Genomic DNA, 15,884 nt, shown 5'->3' on the forward strand with positions numbered 1-15,884 from the left:
AATTGGCACGATCGTGGTGAGGTTAAACCCCCACCCGTGACTAGCCCCCAGCGTTGTTCCGAGAGGGTCACGACTGAATTGTCTGTCCGGTGGGCGACGTGCCGCGATTCGATTTCCATGGCCGTTCGCACGCCGGCGGGTGCGAATTCGCAACAATATATATATATATATATATATATATATATATATATATATATATATATATATATATATATATATATACATATACATATACATATATATATATATATATATATATACATATACATATACATATACATATATATATATATATATATATATACATATACATATATATATATATATATATATATATATATATATATTGTTGCGGTTGTGGAAATTCGCAAACCACCATTCAGGTCCCGTAGGTGAGATATCTCTGTAAGTACATGTGTAGTTAGCCCCAAACCCGTTGTTTAGAGGGAATAAATGTGATTCATTCGGGCTCTGACCCTTTGAGATAGCCGTTTTTCTGTTCTATCTTTATTTTGAACCAACCACGTCTCAACCGCCATCACACAACCACCAACCACAACACCGCTTCACAACAAACAACAATGCCAACAGCCACGATCTTTACCTTCACAACTTGCTCCCGCAAACATCGCATCACCGCCATTCCGAACGGCACCATGGCCATAAACCACCACCATAAACCCTCCACCACCTTCACCTCTCTCCTTCTGCGGCCATTCCTGCACCACCTGTGAGCACCGAGCGTCAGGCTGTCCTGGGCTCGTACGGGACGCGCGCCGAGCCGCGAGTGCAAAATGCGCCCTTTCCGAGGAGAATTCGGATCAGGAATGCTACACGCCCACTTCTGATCCGTCCAATCAGCAAGCGCGGGGCGGTTTGGCCCCACCTCCAGGCGCGTCTGTGTGGAATCGAGATATGCAAATTCTAGGATCAGGGGAGATTCACGCCCCTTTTTCTCCGTCCAATGGGCGAGCGTGGCTCCACCCCCGAGCTCGTTCTGATTCAGAAATTTGCATATGGGTTCTCCTGCCGGCCTATAAAGCGCCGAGCGCGGGGCGAATCTGGGCAAAGTCGGCCTTGGAAGAGCGGAGAGTGGCAGAAGAGCGGAGAGAGTTTTGGGCAGAGGCAGTTTGGAGCGCGGAGTGGAGTCGGGAGGCGAGGGCGTCCCAGTGGTTTTCGGCAGTCGGCTAAGGAGAATTGGGGGAAGAGACCAAGGAGTTCGGGTCCGAGGCAAGGAAGACAGCGGTCGGCGACGAGGTCGCGGTGGAATCACTCGTAACGGGACCCAAGCATGCCAGCTATACTCTTTCCCCAGAGCATCAACAATTCCCCCCCCCTTTTTCCCCTGCGCTGAGATAGTGCGAAAAGGGGCCCCGTTCCCACCCCACTCCAAGCAGTGCCAACAAAACCCGCGGAGGAGCACGAAGTCGGGGCACCGCCGCGCTGCCACATTTGCGGCTCATCACAAAGACACGGGTAGGACCCACCCGGACTCGCGGACCTGACCACTCTTTCAGGTCCCGTGCAAATATTGGCCCACAGGCCCCGTCTGCCCCTTTGTCTTTGAGGGTGGCCTTTTCTTTTGTTTCTGTGTAAACGTGTGTGTGTGTGGCGCCAGTCTGGTGAAGTAAAACTGTTAATTGTTGACGTGTGTCGGTCTTATTCGGTAGTATCTCTGCTTCATTGTTTCTTTTGTTACATCTGCTTTTTGTGCATAATTGTTTTAATTGTATATGTGTGCTTTCCGTGTGCCGCGGAATAAATGTGCATCATGTTGAATGTTTTCCCGTTTCGCTTCGTCTTTTCTTTAATTGAATCTCCATCTTGCTTCACGTAAAGGGTTGGTAGTGGGCTTAATACGCCTGATAATTAATCGGAACCGTCGAGGCCGACGATAACACCGCTCGGTTATCCCGATAGTACGGAACTGATCGCTGAAGCGGCCCGTGTCTGGAGTCGACCTGCGGTGAGGTGCGATCGCCCGGTCTACCCTCCGCGTGGGTGCTTAGGTAGGTCAAGTTTGGCGAACAACCCTATCCCACGCGGGTGGCCGATTGGCACGATCGTAGTGAGGCCGAAAGGCCCACCCGTGACTAGCTCCCGGCGTTAGTCCGAGAGGGTCACGACAGAATTGTCCGTCCGGTGGGCGACGTGCCGCGATTCGAGTCTCGTGGCCGTTCGCACGCCGGCGGGCGCGAATTCGCAACTATATATATTTTTTGTATATATATATTTGTATATATGTATATATGTATATGTATATGTATATGTATATGTATATGTATATATATATATATATATATATATATATATATATATATATATATATATATATATATATATATATATATATATATATATATACATATATATACAGAGATATAGAGCTTGATTTCAGCAGTTACTCCCAAGGCTCAAATGCAGCAACAGGTCCAAGCTCCCAGAGGTGTGTCAGCAGGAAGCATAATCTACACAGATCAGGGCATGGTGCAAACATCATCAAATGAAAGACCAAATGCAGTACTGGAGTCATCAGAATGCACCCGAAGAAGCAAAGAGCAACGATAAAGTGATCAGGAAGAACCTGGATAGGATTCCGGTTTCCGCTGCTACTCAAGATGCACAAATGTTGATACGTAACCTACAATTGTTACTTTTAACACCACAAAACTCCATTGATTTATCCCTGCAAGCGAAATACTAATTTACCTCCGAGAGGTGCAAAAGTTAACATCTCGTGTTGGGGGGTGGATAGAAAATGACGAAATCCACAGTGGAACACGGTTTCCCTCTCAGGTATGAAATGTTATTTGTCAAATGTGAAACGTAATATGACTAATTTGAAGAATAAATGATGTTTTTAAATATCAGTTTGTCTTCTGTGTTTATACCCAGGATCACCCCATGTTTCTAGATTACATAATTTTCCATTTGTATTTGGAAGGAGGGATATGCGCATTTTGCCGATACGATATAAACAGACTCTTTGCTTTAAATGTGTGCTGAGGCAGGTGGCAGCACAGGATAAAGAAGAGTTTGAGGTGAAGGCAAACCCGGATGATGCTACCATTGAGGTCACGGCCCTGAGTTCAAAGCTTTCGATTCACATCACGCTCACAAGCCCTGCCATGCGACAAGATGGTGAGAACGGAGGTGAGCTTACATGTTTTGAGTGGATAGCTTTCAGCAATGGAGTTTCGACACGATGTTTTATGATTCATCATTTTGATTGTGCTGCCAATTGTCATGTTCAGTGCCTATAGAAAGTCTACACCCCCCCTTCAAAATTTTCACCTTTTGTTGCCTTATAGCATAGAATTAAATTGCATTACATCAAACTTTATTCACCTTTTATTTACCCTTCGTAACACTCAACTTCCAAGTGAAAAACAAATTCTCCAAATTTCAGAAAATTATTTAAAAATAAAAAAGTGGAATCTGTTGGTTGGAAATGTGTTAACGCTCCCCCTCCTTATATTAGCAATTGTAAATTAGTTCAGGTGCAACCATTCACCTTCAAAATCATACACCAAGTTTATTGGCCTCCACCTGTGTTAAATTGCAGTAATTCTGATTATTTCAGAATAAAATCAGCTGATCCTGTATCTTTCCTCGGCTCAGTAGTGCATTTAACAGCAAAGACTCAACCATGAGTACAAGGAGCTTTCAAAAGACCTCCGGGATAAAGTTGTGGAAAGGCATAGATCAGGGAATGGGTATAAATATTTCAAAGACTTTGAATATCCCTTGGAGCTGTGGAAGGATTTAGTTGTTCTCTGCTGGAGTCTGAAGCCATTTGTAAAGAACAACAACAGACATGCACATGGAGAAAGAGGGGAAAACAAGACACAAGCAATATCACACACGACCCTCTTTCTGCTCAAAATGCACACAGCAATACCCTCTATACTATTTTGACAGGGAAGGGTGGAACATCTGGCAAGACTTGATTACGGGGAGGGCTGACAGGCATAAGGCAAGAGAACTAAGAACTGCAACACATGGCCACCTTGGGTGTGAAGGGAAGGTAGACACATTCTGGGTTGTTGCAGGATCAATATCAGTTTGGCCTTGAGGAAAGGGTGATAAGTTTATGAGGGAGGCAGAGAGGGAGAGGGATACATGAGCCCAGTACTTTGAACATGCATTCCATTTACTGCACAATTATGAGATTCTCAAAGCACCTTTCCTGCTTCCATGCAGTTAGGAAAGCCACGTTACTATAAGGCAGCTGCTCCAGTAGCCCTTTGAAGTTATTTCATTTCCCCGAGAGTCCCAGACAATCGGGCACCTGTTTATCACCATGGAGGTAAAAAGACTGTCGTTTGACTCCAGTCTTTCTCTATCGAGTGCAGCCGGTGGCTGCTGGTTGCATCATTGGTTGGGACGCGGCGAAGCCGCTGATGCAGTGTCCCCCTTACCAGTACACTGGTGCTCATTTTGCTGACGTCGGAAGGGTGACAGGCTGAGTCAACCTCCTGGTGTATTAATTCAGCGGCCAACGGGGCTTGAACTCAGGACCCTAGGATCCCAAGCTGCCACCCGAACCACAAAGCCCACACCAGGCTATTTGACTCCAGTACAAAGTTAAGACCTTATTTTATACTGTATTCAATTAAAAAGTACCAGCAACAAGTGAATATAATTGAGAATAAATGAATATAATTATTTTTTGTTTCACAGAGCACAGTCAAGACAATCATTGAGAAGTGGAAGGCACATGGTACCACCAAGACCCTGCCTAAATCAGGCCTACTTCCAAACTGGATAACCAATCAAGGAGGAGACTGATCAGAGACGCCACCTCGGGGCCAATGGCAACTTTGAAAGAGCTACCTGCCTTTATGGCAAAGACTGGTCACTGTGTGCATGTGACAACAATATCCCAAGCACTCCACAAGTCTGGCCTGTACGTTAGGGTGGAAGAAGGAAGCCATTACTCAAAAAAGCCCACCTTCAGTCCCGTTTGAGAAATGCAAAAACACACTCCGGAGATTCTGAAACCGTGTGGAAAAAAGTTTTTTTGGTCTGACGAAACCAAGATGGAACTTTTTGACCTAAATGCAAAATGTTACGTTTGGCGCAAACCAATGCAGCACATCACCCAAAGAACACCATCCCAACTGTGAAGCATGGAGGTTGAAGCATTGGGATGTTTCTCATCAGCAGGGTTTGGGGCACTTGTCAGGCGAGAAAGGAAATCTATGGAGGAAAAGACAGAAAAATCCTTGAGGAAAACCTGCTGCCTTCTGCAAGAAAGCTGAAATTGGGACGGAAGTTCACCTTTCAGCATGACAACGACCCGAAGCACACAGCCGAAGCTACACTGGAGTGGTTAAGGAACAAAAAGATAAATGTCCTCGAGTGGCTCAGTCAGAGCCCCGACCTAAATCCAATTGAAAATCTGTCGCATAACTTTAAGATTGGTGTCCATCAACGCTCCCCATGCATCTTCACTGAGCTTCAATAGTTTTGTTTGGAAGAATGGGCAAATATTGCCCAATCAAGGTGTACAAAGTTGGTTGAGACCTATCCCAACAGACTCACAGCTGTTATTGCTCTCAAAGGTGCTTCCACCAAGTATAAACTCAGGCGATGGACACTTATCCAACCAAGATATTCCAGTTTTGTATTTTTAAAAATTATTTTCTGAAATTTATAGAATTTGTTTTTCGCTTGGACATTGTGGGTTACGATGTGTAAATACAGGTGGAAAAAGTCTGATTTAAAGTAATTTAATTCCAGGCCATAAGGCAACAAAAGGTGAATATTTTGATAGGGGGTGTAGACTTCCTATAGGCACTGTACCTTTGGTAGATTTTATGAAGGAGCTCGTTTTAGATTTCTTTATTGCTACAAATTTGATCTCGAGTGGCAAAGATATCCACCATCTCTCAACAAACAGATGTTTTACAACTCTTATTAATGTTTGACATTTATTACGTCAGAAATTTCATCATTCGCGACGTGAAATTAACGGGTGATGTGAAAAGAGTTTTTGTGGATTATCCATTTCTCCATCACGGAGCCTTGCATGATCTCCAAGCATACGAGACGTGAACACAATTTTTAATATGCTGTTTGGAATGAGGAATTTTTTCTTTTTCCCACAAATTGGTCATTTGTTTTGTCAGAAATTTTGTCATTTGTGACTCGAACCTTGCTTCCTATGTTTGTGCTTTCATCGTCTTGACTTCTTGTTGGGAAGCGAGTGTTCCCTTATTGGATCTGGCTTTTTAAAAAAAAATGAAAGTCATGAGTTTTGTTCATCCCGCTACGCAGACAGATGGTTAACGTGGAGGTTTTCTTTTTGTTTTGGAATTTGCCAATGGTGATACGGCTCACAATTGTAGTTGAGAAAGAGGTTCTGCATCCTTTGCCCTTAGTTAGATCTTCGCCCGAGACTAGGCATGAAGTTTGGGTTGTTTCTTGGTGAGTTTGTGCGTTTTCTTTTCTTTATGAAAATGCCTCACACTTGCCTGATGTGATGACTGGGAGTAATCGATCAACCAAGGGGTGAGGGAAGAAACCCAGTGTTGTGGATTTTTTAAAACCCACCTTATTGTGATCGTTGTCCTCCTGAAGGATTCTAACTGGCCGATTGTGGAATCCTATTTGACTTCAAGCAGAGTTAAACGTTTGTCCGATTTGGTTATAAAATCCTACAAAAACCCTATCGACACTGATAAAACTGATGTCCACACAAGTCCTTCCTTGTGAAACAATTTATTTTCTAATTATCCACCATACACTTCTCACCCTTGTACAATGAACTTAAGAATCCCCATTGATTGCAATATTATTATTCCATTTCATTTATTCTTACTTTAGTTAACAGTTAGACCAACCCGATTCAATTCACTTCCACATTACATCAGAGAGTTTTATTCTAACTTGGTCAGTTCCAAGGAGTTAAGTACAAGCCACTGAGATTCTAATACTTTCTCAGGTAATTGCACTGAAACAGTTTTACATTTCAAAGCATTTTATACTTTCATGAGAGAGAGGTTGGGGGATATTCACCCAGAATGTAGACATGTCCTTTAGACGAAAAGCCACTTCGTACATTTCGAAGCAAAGGTTCATTTATCAGCTCGGTCACTCTGCTCCAGAACAACACATTTCTTATCATTTAGGGCAAAAGTCTTTTGGCCAGAAATGACAGCCAATTCAACTTGCAGCATAAAAGTTACATTTCTGAAACTCCATTTGTTACAATTTAGAATACATTAATATAAATTTTTCCCCCACACTCCCCCGTTTTTTTTTTTTAAGGAAAATTTGAATAATTTTTCTTACACATGATTACCATGTCCGATTCCTGAAGGAGAAAAGATTTCCATTACTCAAGTTCAATCAACAATGGCAGCGAGTGCTCATATCAGAAAATGAGTGAGTTTCCATTTCATTTATGGCCTGTTCATCAGCATGTGTCACACATTGAAAACATGCTACCCGAAGTCAGAAGATAAACAGGTCAGGGTGTGGATAGAGCAGCACCCAATGGGAAACACAATCGAAGCACTCCTTGAGCTGAGGAGAAGGTAGATGTGGGCAAGTAAAAGTTTGGGCCGGACACTGGGTTGAAGGAGTGCAGTGTGGAACTCCAGGCCTGTCGTACATTGAAGTGACCACAGCAAGTTCACGATGTATTTGCAGAGCGGCAATCGAGAGTGTGGCTGAGAACATTCCTCCATGCAGGCACCACACAATGCCGACGTTAAGACTTTGCTCAACCTTCTCCTCAGTGGGTTTTTTTCTTTCTTTTCCCACATTGCTCCATCTTATCTCCTCAGGAAGGGGCATGATCATGTGTTGAATGCTCAATCACCCAAATCTGGGTTCTCCCATCATCCAATTGTGTGGAAGTTCTTTCCAAGCTTCATTTAGACGAAATCGTATATTGCATCAAAGACTGCTTTCAACACTCCGAAACAAACAAAGCATCAATTAAACACCAATCAATAAACGTCATGGGCACATGTATTTCAATAAAACTAACAAAGGTTCTTATAGAAGCATTTAAATTGCATTGTATGTCATATCAATATTTTAATCCCTTGCCTTGTTATTTCCCAAAACAACATGCTAAAATATACAGAAATCCCAGTTGTACGTATACTCAAAACATCCATCTCATTTGCTATTTCCATCGATATTTTAAATCTCTGACATTTCTCCATCTGTCCACTTTTCTCTCACCAAAACAGCAAACATGCTGCCAATTTTCCCAACTCACATACACAAACCATCTATCACTTCCTCTGACCTTCTCAATTATGAATCCATTTTCCTTTATCAAAACAAATAAATCATTTTAAACAGTTGTACAAAAATTGTCAAATCACTTGTCAAATCTGTTATCACGCAAATATCATTTAAATTGCAGCTCAAACACTGTCTACACATGCAGCTACACCCTCCCCAAATTTTATCCCAGTATTGGAAAAACATCTTAAACTTCAGACTAATAAACATCCAAACTCTCTTAAACAACTTTTTGGTCAAAACAATTAAATATTTCCTTTTAAAATCCAGAAATCAAAAATTAAATCTTCAGTGTTTATCCAATTAAATCATGAATTTACCTTGACTAAATCGATCACAGGGTTACACTGGGTTGTTTGCCATTGCCTTCCCAGCACAAGTTCAGGTAACCTCAACATTCGCAGACGAATAAAACAATATTTCAACGTCCATCCGAGGGAATCATCAATTATCTGTGAATTGCCCCACGTGCTAAACATCATCAAATCATTTTAAATCATTCCAAATCACGTTTCTACATTTAAATCACATCTTTTAAGTACAATCGTTACAACTCAGATCAAATCTTCGAAACATTTCTGACACGTCCTCAGAGCTTGCCCAGCACTTGAACCTGCTGGGTTGTGTAATTACAAATCATCACAATGCCAGCGAGAGCTCAACTCCCAAGACTTCACATTCCGAATACAATATATCCACATTCACAATTATTATTTCAATTTATTCAAAATCCCTATGGTTGTAAAATAAAACTTCAACACTTTTTCCTCAATGGACTTCACTTTAAACAGATTCAGTGGAGAGGGTGCGCCACAAACACCAAGGAACAAGGAACAGGAAGTTCTCTCCACATCCGGTGGGAAGAAAAAGAAAAAAACTCTGACAGGCAAAATCCACAGTTTTGCATTACTCTGTCATGGCTTCAACACACACACGAACGAGCATTGCATCTTATTTTAAAGTCATTGCCAACGGCATGCACACTTCGACAAATAGCCCCCATCCTCTTGAATCTGCATATGAATCGAATTTCACACTTAAAGCTGACAAACACAGATTCAGTGTAAAGACATGCCACCCCCCACAGATCGAGTGGAGGGGGGTCTCACACAGTGTAGTTTGCGACCTTCGCGTGGAAATACAATCCCAAGAATGCATAACATGCCATTTCAAACAGACTCACAGCTCAACTCAGCACGAGTAAAAATATCGTCAAAATCCCAGCAGAACACGTTTCATTGCAGTGAATATTGGACTCGAACAAGTTTCATTTTTTACTCTCAGTAACACATGCATCTCAATGCAAATCACCAACCACGCTCCCAGCCGGTCAATCGTCTCCTGCACTCTACAAAACGTTTCGTGCAAATCATTGAATTTACAAATCCGTAAAACCTCCACACAATATAATATAACAACCTCACTGCCAACAAACTTCCAGTGAGTTCAATGAACAAAAAGTAACTCTTGTAACTCTTACAAACAGGTAACTTATAATATTTATCTATTTTAACCCTATCTCGGCATCTCAGCCGTGTCCTGGGCCTCTCTCTCACAGCCAGTCCGTATCAATGCAAACATGTGGCATGTCGCTTCATCATTCCCATTTAATTACGCATCTGGCTCCTTAACGAGCCTCTTCTTGTCATCTGACTCCTCTTCTTCTCCAGCACTTTTCTAAAACAACGACAGGACTTATCGTTTACTTTAAAACGGACTCCCTCCGCCGGATCCTCTTCTTTCTCTCAATAAAATTATCTGACAATGAACTTTTCTTTGTTCGAAATGCGTTACCTGCTGAGAACGCTCTCCCTTACCTTCGATCAAGCACTTGTCGTTCCTCCAGGCACTGCCTCCGGCAGATTAAGCCCCTCCGGTTACGAGCACCACACCACGTCGGTTCGAATCCGAGTCACCAGGCAACGACTGTTGTGGATTTTTTAAAACCCACCTTATTGTGATCGTTGTCCTCCTGAAGGATTCTAACTGGCCGATTGTGGAATCCTATTTGACTTCAAGCAGAGTTTAACGTTTGTCCAATTTGGTTATAAAATCTTACAAAAACCCTATCGACACTGATAAAACTGATGTCCATACAAGTCCTTCATTGTGAAACAATTTATGTTCTAATTATCCACCATACACTTCTCACCCTTGTACAATGAACTTAAGAATCCCCATTGATTGCAATATTATTATTCTATTTCATTTATTCTTACTTTAGTTTACAGTTAGACCAACCCGATTCAATTCACCCCTACATTACATCAGAGAGTTTTATTCTAACTTGGTACTTGGTCAGTTCCAAGGAGTACAAGCCACTGAGATTCTAATACTTTCTCAGGTACTTGCACTGAAACAGTTTTACATTTCAAAGCATTTTATACTTTCATGAGAGAGAGGTTGCGGGCTATTCACCCAGACTGTAGACGTGTCCTTTAGACGAGAATCCACTTCGTACATTTCTCGGCAAAGGTTCTTTTATCAGCTCGGTCACTCTGCTCCAGAACAACACATTTCTTATCATTTAGGGCAAAAGTCTTTTGGCCAGAAATGACAGCCAATTCAACTTGCAGCATAAAAGTTACATTTCTGAAACTCCATTTGTTACAATTTAAAATACATTAATATAAATTTTCCCCCCACACCAGACGTGGCATCTTGCAATCTGTGGTTGATACACCTGTCAGGGTTCTTCTTGTCCCATCCCAGCTCTGGCATCCTTGGCCTTTGTCAAACTAGCTCCTTTAACTTTGCTGTTTATCACACCTTGCTTTTCAATTTTGATCCCAGCGAATAGCGAACTATTCACAACTGAAATCCACAGGGATCATAAATTCCCCTTCATGTTATAAAACCAAGAATACTTCCATTTGAAGAAGGAATCACATCTTCTTCTGATTTTGCAAAGAATTCTGTCACTGTTGGCATGAATTTTTCCTTTCTTCTGCCACACTGATCATTCTTTTCATTGGTTTTAAGCTTGTTTCGATCACCAATGTGACTCGGAAGGGACAGAGATTAATATCTTTTCGTTGAAAATTTTGACGTGGACCAAGTTTTAACTGTTTCCAAGGGAGCTGTGATTATATTAAGAAGAAAAAACAAGACTGCACCTTTGCAGCCAGTCCCCTTCAAATGGAGATCGTGGAATTTTGTAACTTGAGAAAAATCTAAATTGTAATTACCAAATGACCTTTTTTTGCCTTTTGACCTTTATTTGATCTTCGACTTTTAAAGGTTGCTTCCCTGCAAGCTGTCAACTGTCAGAGCATTTACAAGGGCCAAGTCGATTCCTCATCCTCAAGAGCAGGCGAGTTAATACGCAGATGTAATTGACCCTGTTTATTAACGAGAACAAGCTTCTCAGTTTGGCTGGATCGCAACCACTCACTGAAAACGTTGTCCATTGAAGATGACGACGACCTTACAGGTTCTACTTTGAGTTCCCATTTATTCTGCAATAATGAATGCTTGTAAAAGACAGGTGGTCTCTCAAAGACGATGAAGTCATGAAATACTCACTCAAAATGGTGTCGTAGTTTATCGAAACAAATGCTGATTGGAATTGGAAAGTTGAACACAAATTGATGGATTTGATGAGGTGTTAATTTGAATGATGAAATTTGCCTAATTTTGATTGGATATCCTTTTATTACAGCGCGGCGACATCGCGCTGTTATATAATTGGCTATTCTGTCCTGTGTCTTCTGTCATGTCTTCTGTCACACTTATGGCCACGTACGTCCCTTTGATCTGAGGGCTATAAATATAACTTTGTCCAACGTCACAACTCTTCCCATCATGCATGCTAATTCACCGTATCTACATTTAAATTTTATAACTGCAAAATTGTTTCATCATTCTTAACCTAGACTTTTACTGCCCCCAGCCGCGCGATATCGAAGTATTCGCTTCTTTTTTTCTTTACAAGAGGTATTTTTTATCTCCAAGTTTCCTTTACGACACATTTCTACTTGTCATGAGCCTCATCTATGGAGTGAAGATATCCTTGATTCTTTACCCAGATGGTGACAATTGTCTTTTTTGCTAGGGGACTGACTGGTCCGTGGCAGGGGTGATCGGGGTACTTCACAAATATGCAAGGGCATATTTGCCTGATGTGTCCTGGCAAAACCATCAAATCAGCACAAGCAGCCATTACTTCATTTCATCAATCTTTCAAAAAAATGGGAATAAAAACTACATTGGTAAAAAAGTGGAATTCATTGCAGGCGTTTGCGATGTTTACCTCCACCACCAAAGGTGGATGGAGGTTATGTTTTCACCCCTGTCTGTCTGTCTGTCTGTTTATTTGTTTGTCTGTTTGTGAACAGAATAGCTTAAAAAGTTGTGGACATACTCAGATTAGCTTGGTGGGCAGGTTGGGTATGTAAGAAGGAAGAAGAATTGATTTGATTTTGGTGAAGATCCAAATCTGGATCTGGATCCGAGAATTTTTAATGATTTTTCACCATTGAGAGATAGCGCTAAAAACGACAAATGGCACAAAACGACAAAAATTCCCCCCTCACCTTTCTCCCACCTTTCATCCCCCTCACTCTTCCTTCTCTAAGTTGCCCCCCCCTCTCATCCACCAACCTGCCTCCCTCCACTGCCCTCTCACCTCCATCTCTTCACTCCACCTCCTCAAATACTCAACTGCCATCTTCCTTGTCTCTTGTCCCCCCTCTCTCCCAGCTTACCTCCCCCCCTCGTCCCTCGTCCTACCCTCCCCCGCCCCCTCCACCTCCTGCACCCAAAGCCTCCTCCCCTACCTCTTCATTAAAAGTGTGGACCTCAAATATCCGGGGCCTTCGCTCAAACCTTTCAGATCTTTCCATGCAGGTTGCCACTGACAAACCAGACATTATCTGCCTAACAGAAACTTTCCTCTCCCAAGACGTGTCTGACTCCCAAGTATCTCTCCCTGGTTACTCCCTCTTACGGTATGATAGACCTGAGCCTCGTCCTGGTGGAGGTGTTGCTCTCTTCATCAAAGACTCTATTCCTCACTCTCTCTGCACTGCTCTCACTCCCCCACACCCCCAGGAATACCTCTGGCTTCGGCTTCCCCTCCACTCCCACCTCATGTTTATATGTGTACTGTACCGTCCACCAAACAGTGATGACTCCATCTACACCTCACTCTCCGAAAACATGGACCATCTTCTATCTTCTCATCCAAACTCTCTCTTCCTCTTATGTGGCGACTTCAATTGTCATCACGCCAGTTGGCTAGGTGTGGGTACCTCTCTCACCTGCCATGGGACATCAGCAAAAGCTTTCTGTGACTCATTGGGACTGACTCAATCGGTCAACTTCCCGACCCGGATCTCAACCAATGGTACTCCATCTCTTCTGGATCTGATTTTGACAAATTTCCCTGACAATATCTGCTGCTCTTCCTTCGCTCCAATTGGTTCTTCTGACCACGTCCTTGTTAAAGTGGACATCTCTCTGGCTGTTATCAGAGAACCACCTCACCGCCGTCGAGTCTGGCATTTCACTCAAGCCGACTGGCAGGGTCTCCGAGCAGCCATCAAACTTACAGACTGGTCTCCTATCACTACTTTCTCAAACATCAACTCATCCTGGGAATTCTTTCAAAGAAACTTGCTCTCCCTCATGCACAGATTTATCCCCTCTCGTGTTCAGTTGTCTTACCCTTCCTCCCGCCCTTGGTTTACTGAAGCTTGTGGCGAGGCAGTTGTCCTGAAACAACTTGCCTTTGCCTCATGGAAAGCAAACCCAACTGAGGGCAATCTCAGTTCTTTCCACAAAGCTCGGAACAAGTGTGTAGCTACCCTCAGGAGAGCCAGAAAACATCTTTCTCATCTCAAGTCTGAACTCTCAAACCTCTCTCCCTCCTCAAAATCCTGGTGGCGTTTAATCAAATCTGTTTCTGGTGTATGTTCCCCCTCCATCCCCTCCCTTACCTCAAATGGCCGCACTGCTGATTCCACACGTGATAAAGCTGAATGTCTAAACTCGGTGTTTGCAGCTAAATCTTGTGTCCCAAACCCATCACTATCTCTACCCACTTTACCCAGTCACACCCAACTGTCCCTGAACTCTGTATCCTTTTCTCCTGACAAGGTGGAGAGCTTGCTTTCAAACCTCGAGTCAGATTCTGCAACCGGTCCAGACGGCATCAGCCCACGTGTCCTCAAAGCCTGCTCTTCTGCTCTTGCTCACCCTCTCTCTGTTCTATTCACCCTCTCATTTGCCCAAGGTCATCTGCCATCTGCTTGGAAATCTGCTAACATCACTGCCCTGCATAAAAAAGGTGCAAAAACAGATCCCTGTAACTATAGACCAATCAGCCTTCTCCCAATCATCAGCAAGGTTATGGAATCCATCATCGCTTCAGACATGAAATCCTTCCTCTTCTCCAATGGCTTGATTTCCAATCATCAATTTGGTTTCAGACCAGGTCACTCTACCCTAGATATGCTGCTACTGCTCTCCCATCAATAGATGGAGGTCCTCAATGCCAGACAGGAAATCCGAGCCGTATCCCTGGACATATCACGTGCTTTTGACACAGTCTGGCACCCTGCCCTACTCACCAAACTCTCTTCCCATGGTATTCAAGGCCATCTCCACTCATGGCTCGCAGACTTCCTCTCCTGTCGCAGTCAACGTGTGGCCCTAAATGGAGTTCTTTCATCCCCTCTTCCTGTGCAGGCTGGAGTTCCTCAAGGTAGCGTTCTGGGCCCTGTTCTTTTTCTGGTTTTTATCAATGATCTCTCGGACTCTCTGGAAAATCCTCTATTTCTCTTTGCCGATGACTCCACCCTCTGCCGTACCATCTGTCATCCCTCAGACCGGCAAGCAGCAGCTTCTTCGCTCACTGCAGATCTGGATAAAATCACAAACTGGTCCAACACGTGGAACATGTCTTTCAATCCAGACAAATCTCACACTCTCACTATGTCTCTTCGAAAGGACCGTTTACAAAAACCACCCATCCACTTTCTCAACAATCCTCTGGAAGAAGTCTTTTCTTTCAAGCTTCTGGGTCTCACTATCTGCCATGACCTTTCCTGGGAAAGTCACATTTCCAACCTTGCCTCAAAAGCCAGTCGCCGACTGGGAATCCTCCGTCGTGCAAAGTCCTTCCTCGGCCCTCTTGAGCTCCTGACCACTTCCAAAGCTTTTGTCCGTAGCCTGATGGAGTACTGCTCTCCCCTCTGGGCTGGTGCTCCTGCCTCCCACCTTTCTCGACTTCACGCTGTCGAAACCAGGGCTTTTAAGATCATTGGCATTTCCCGCAATGAAGCTGAGTCTTTGGGCCTCTCACTCAATCACCGCAGGTTGGTCGGTGGTCTTTCTGTCTTCTACCGACTCCTCTCCAGCCTTGCCCCCCCTGCTCTCTCTGTGATTTGTCCCAACCACATTTACACAGGGCGCTCAAGGTCCGCCAACAACCCCCTTCTGGTAAAACTACCAAAATCACGAATCACTGCTCATCTTCACTCTTTCATTCCTCTTTTTTCCCGCCTTTGGAATAAACTTCCTCACTCTATTCTTTCCCATTCTTCCCTCCAGGCTTTCAAAACAGCTGTTCACCACCACCTCTTATCTTCCCCGATCCAAATCCTCGATCTTTT

The 15,884-nt window shown here is 43.4% G+C and overlaps 1 protein-coding gene across 12 annotated transcripts in view; it reads left to right on the forward strand.

The window, feature by feature from the left end:
* The window catches only part of LOC147035910 (spermatid perinuclear RNA-binding protein-like), a 227,207-nt gene that overhangs the window by 44,574 nt on the left and 166,749 nt on the right, over positions 1-15,884 (forward strand). For all 12 annotated transcript variants that reach the window (XM_085848072.1, XM_085848045.1, XM_085848037.1 and 9 more), the window contains one exon: positions 3,012-3,153. In XM_085848072.1, the coding sequence (XP_085704198.1) occupies positions 3,012-3,153 (142 nt within the window). The remainder of the gene's footprint in view (positions 1-3,011; positions 3,154-15,884) is intronic.

Source organism: Eptatretus burgeri, chromosome 1, assembly GCF_056783735.1.
Source record: "Eptatretus burgeri isolate ZD-2024b chromosome 1, Ebu_testis_v1, whole genome shotgun sequence".
Taxonomy (NCBI): Eukaryota; Metazoa; Chordata; class Myxini; order Myxiniformes; family Myxinidae; genus Eptatretus; species Eptatretus burgeri.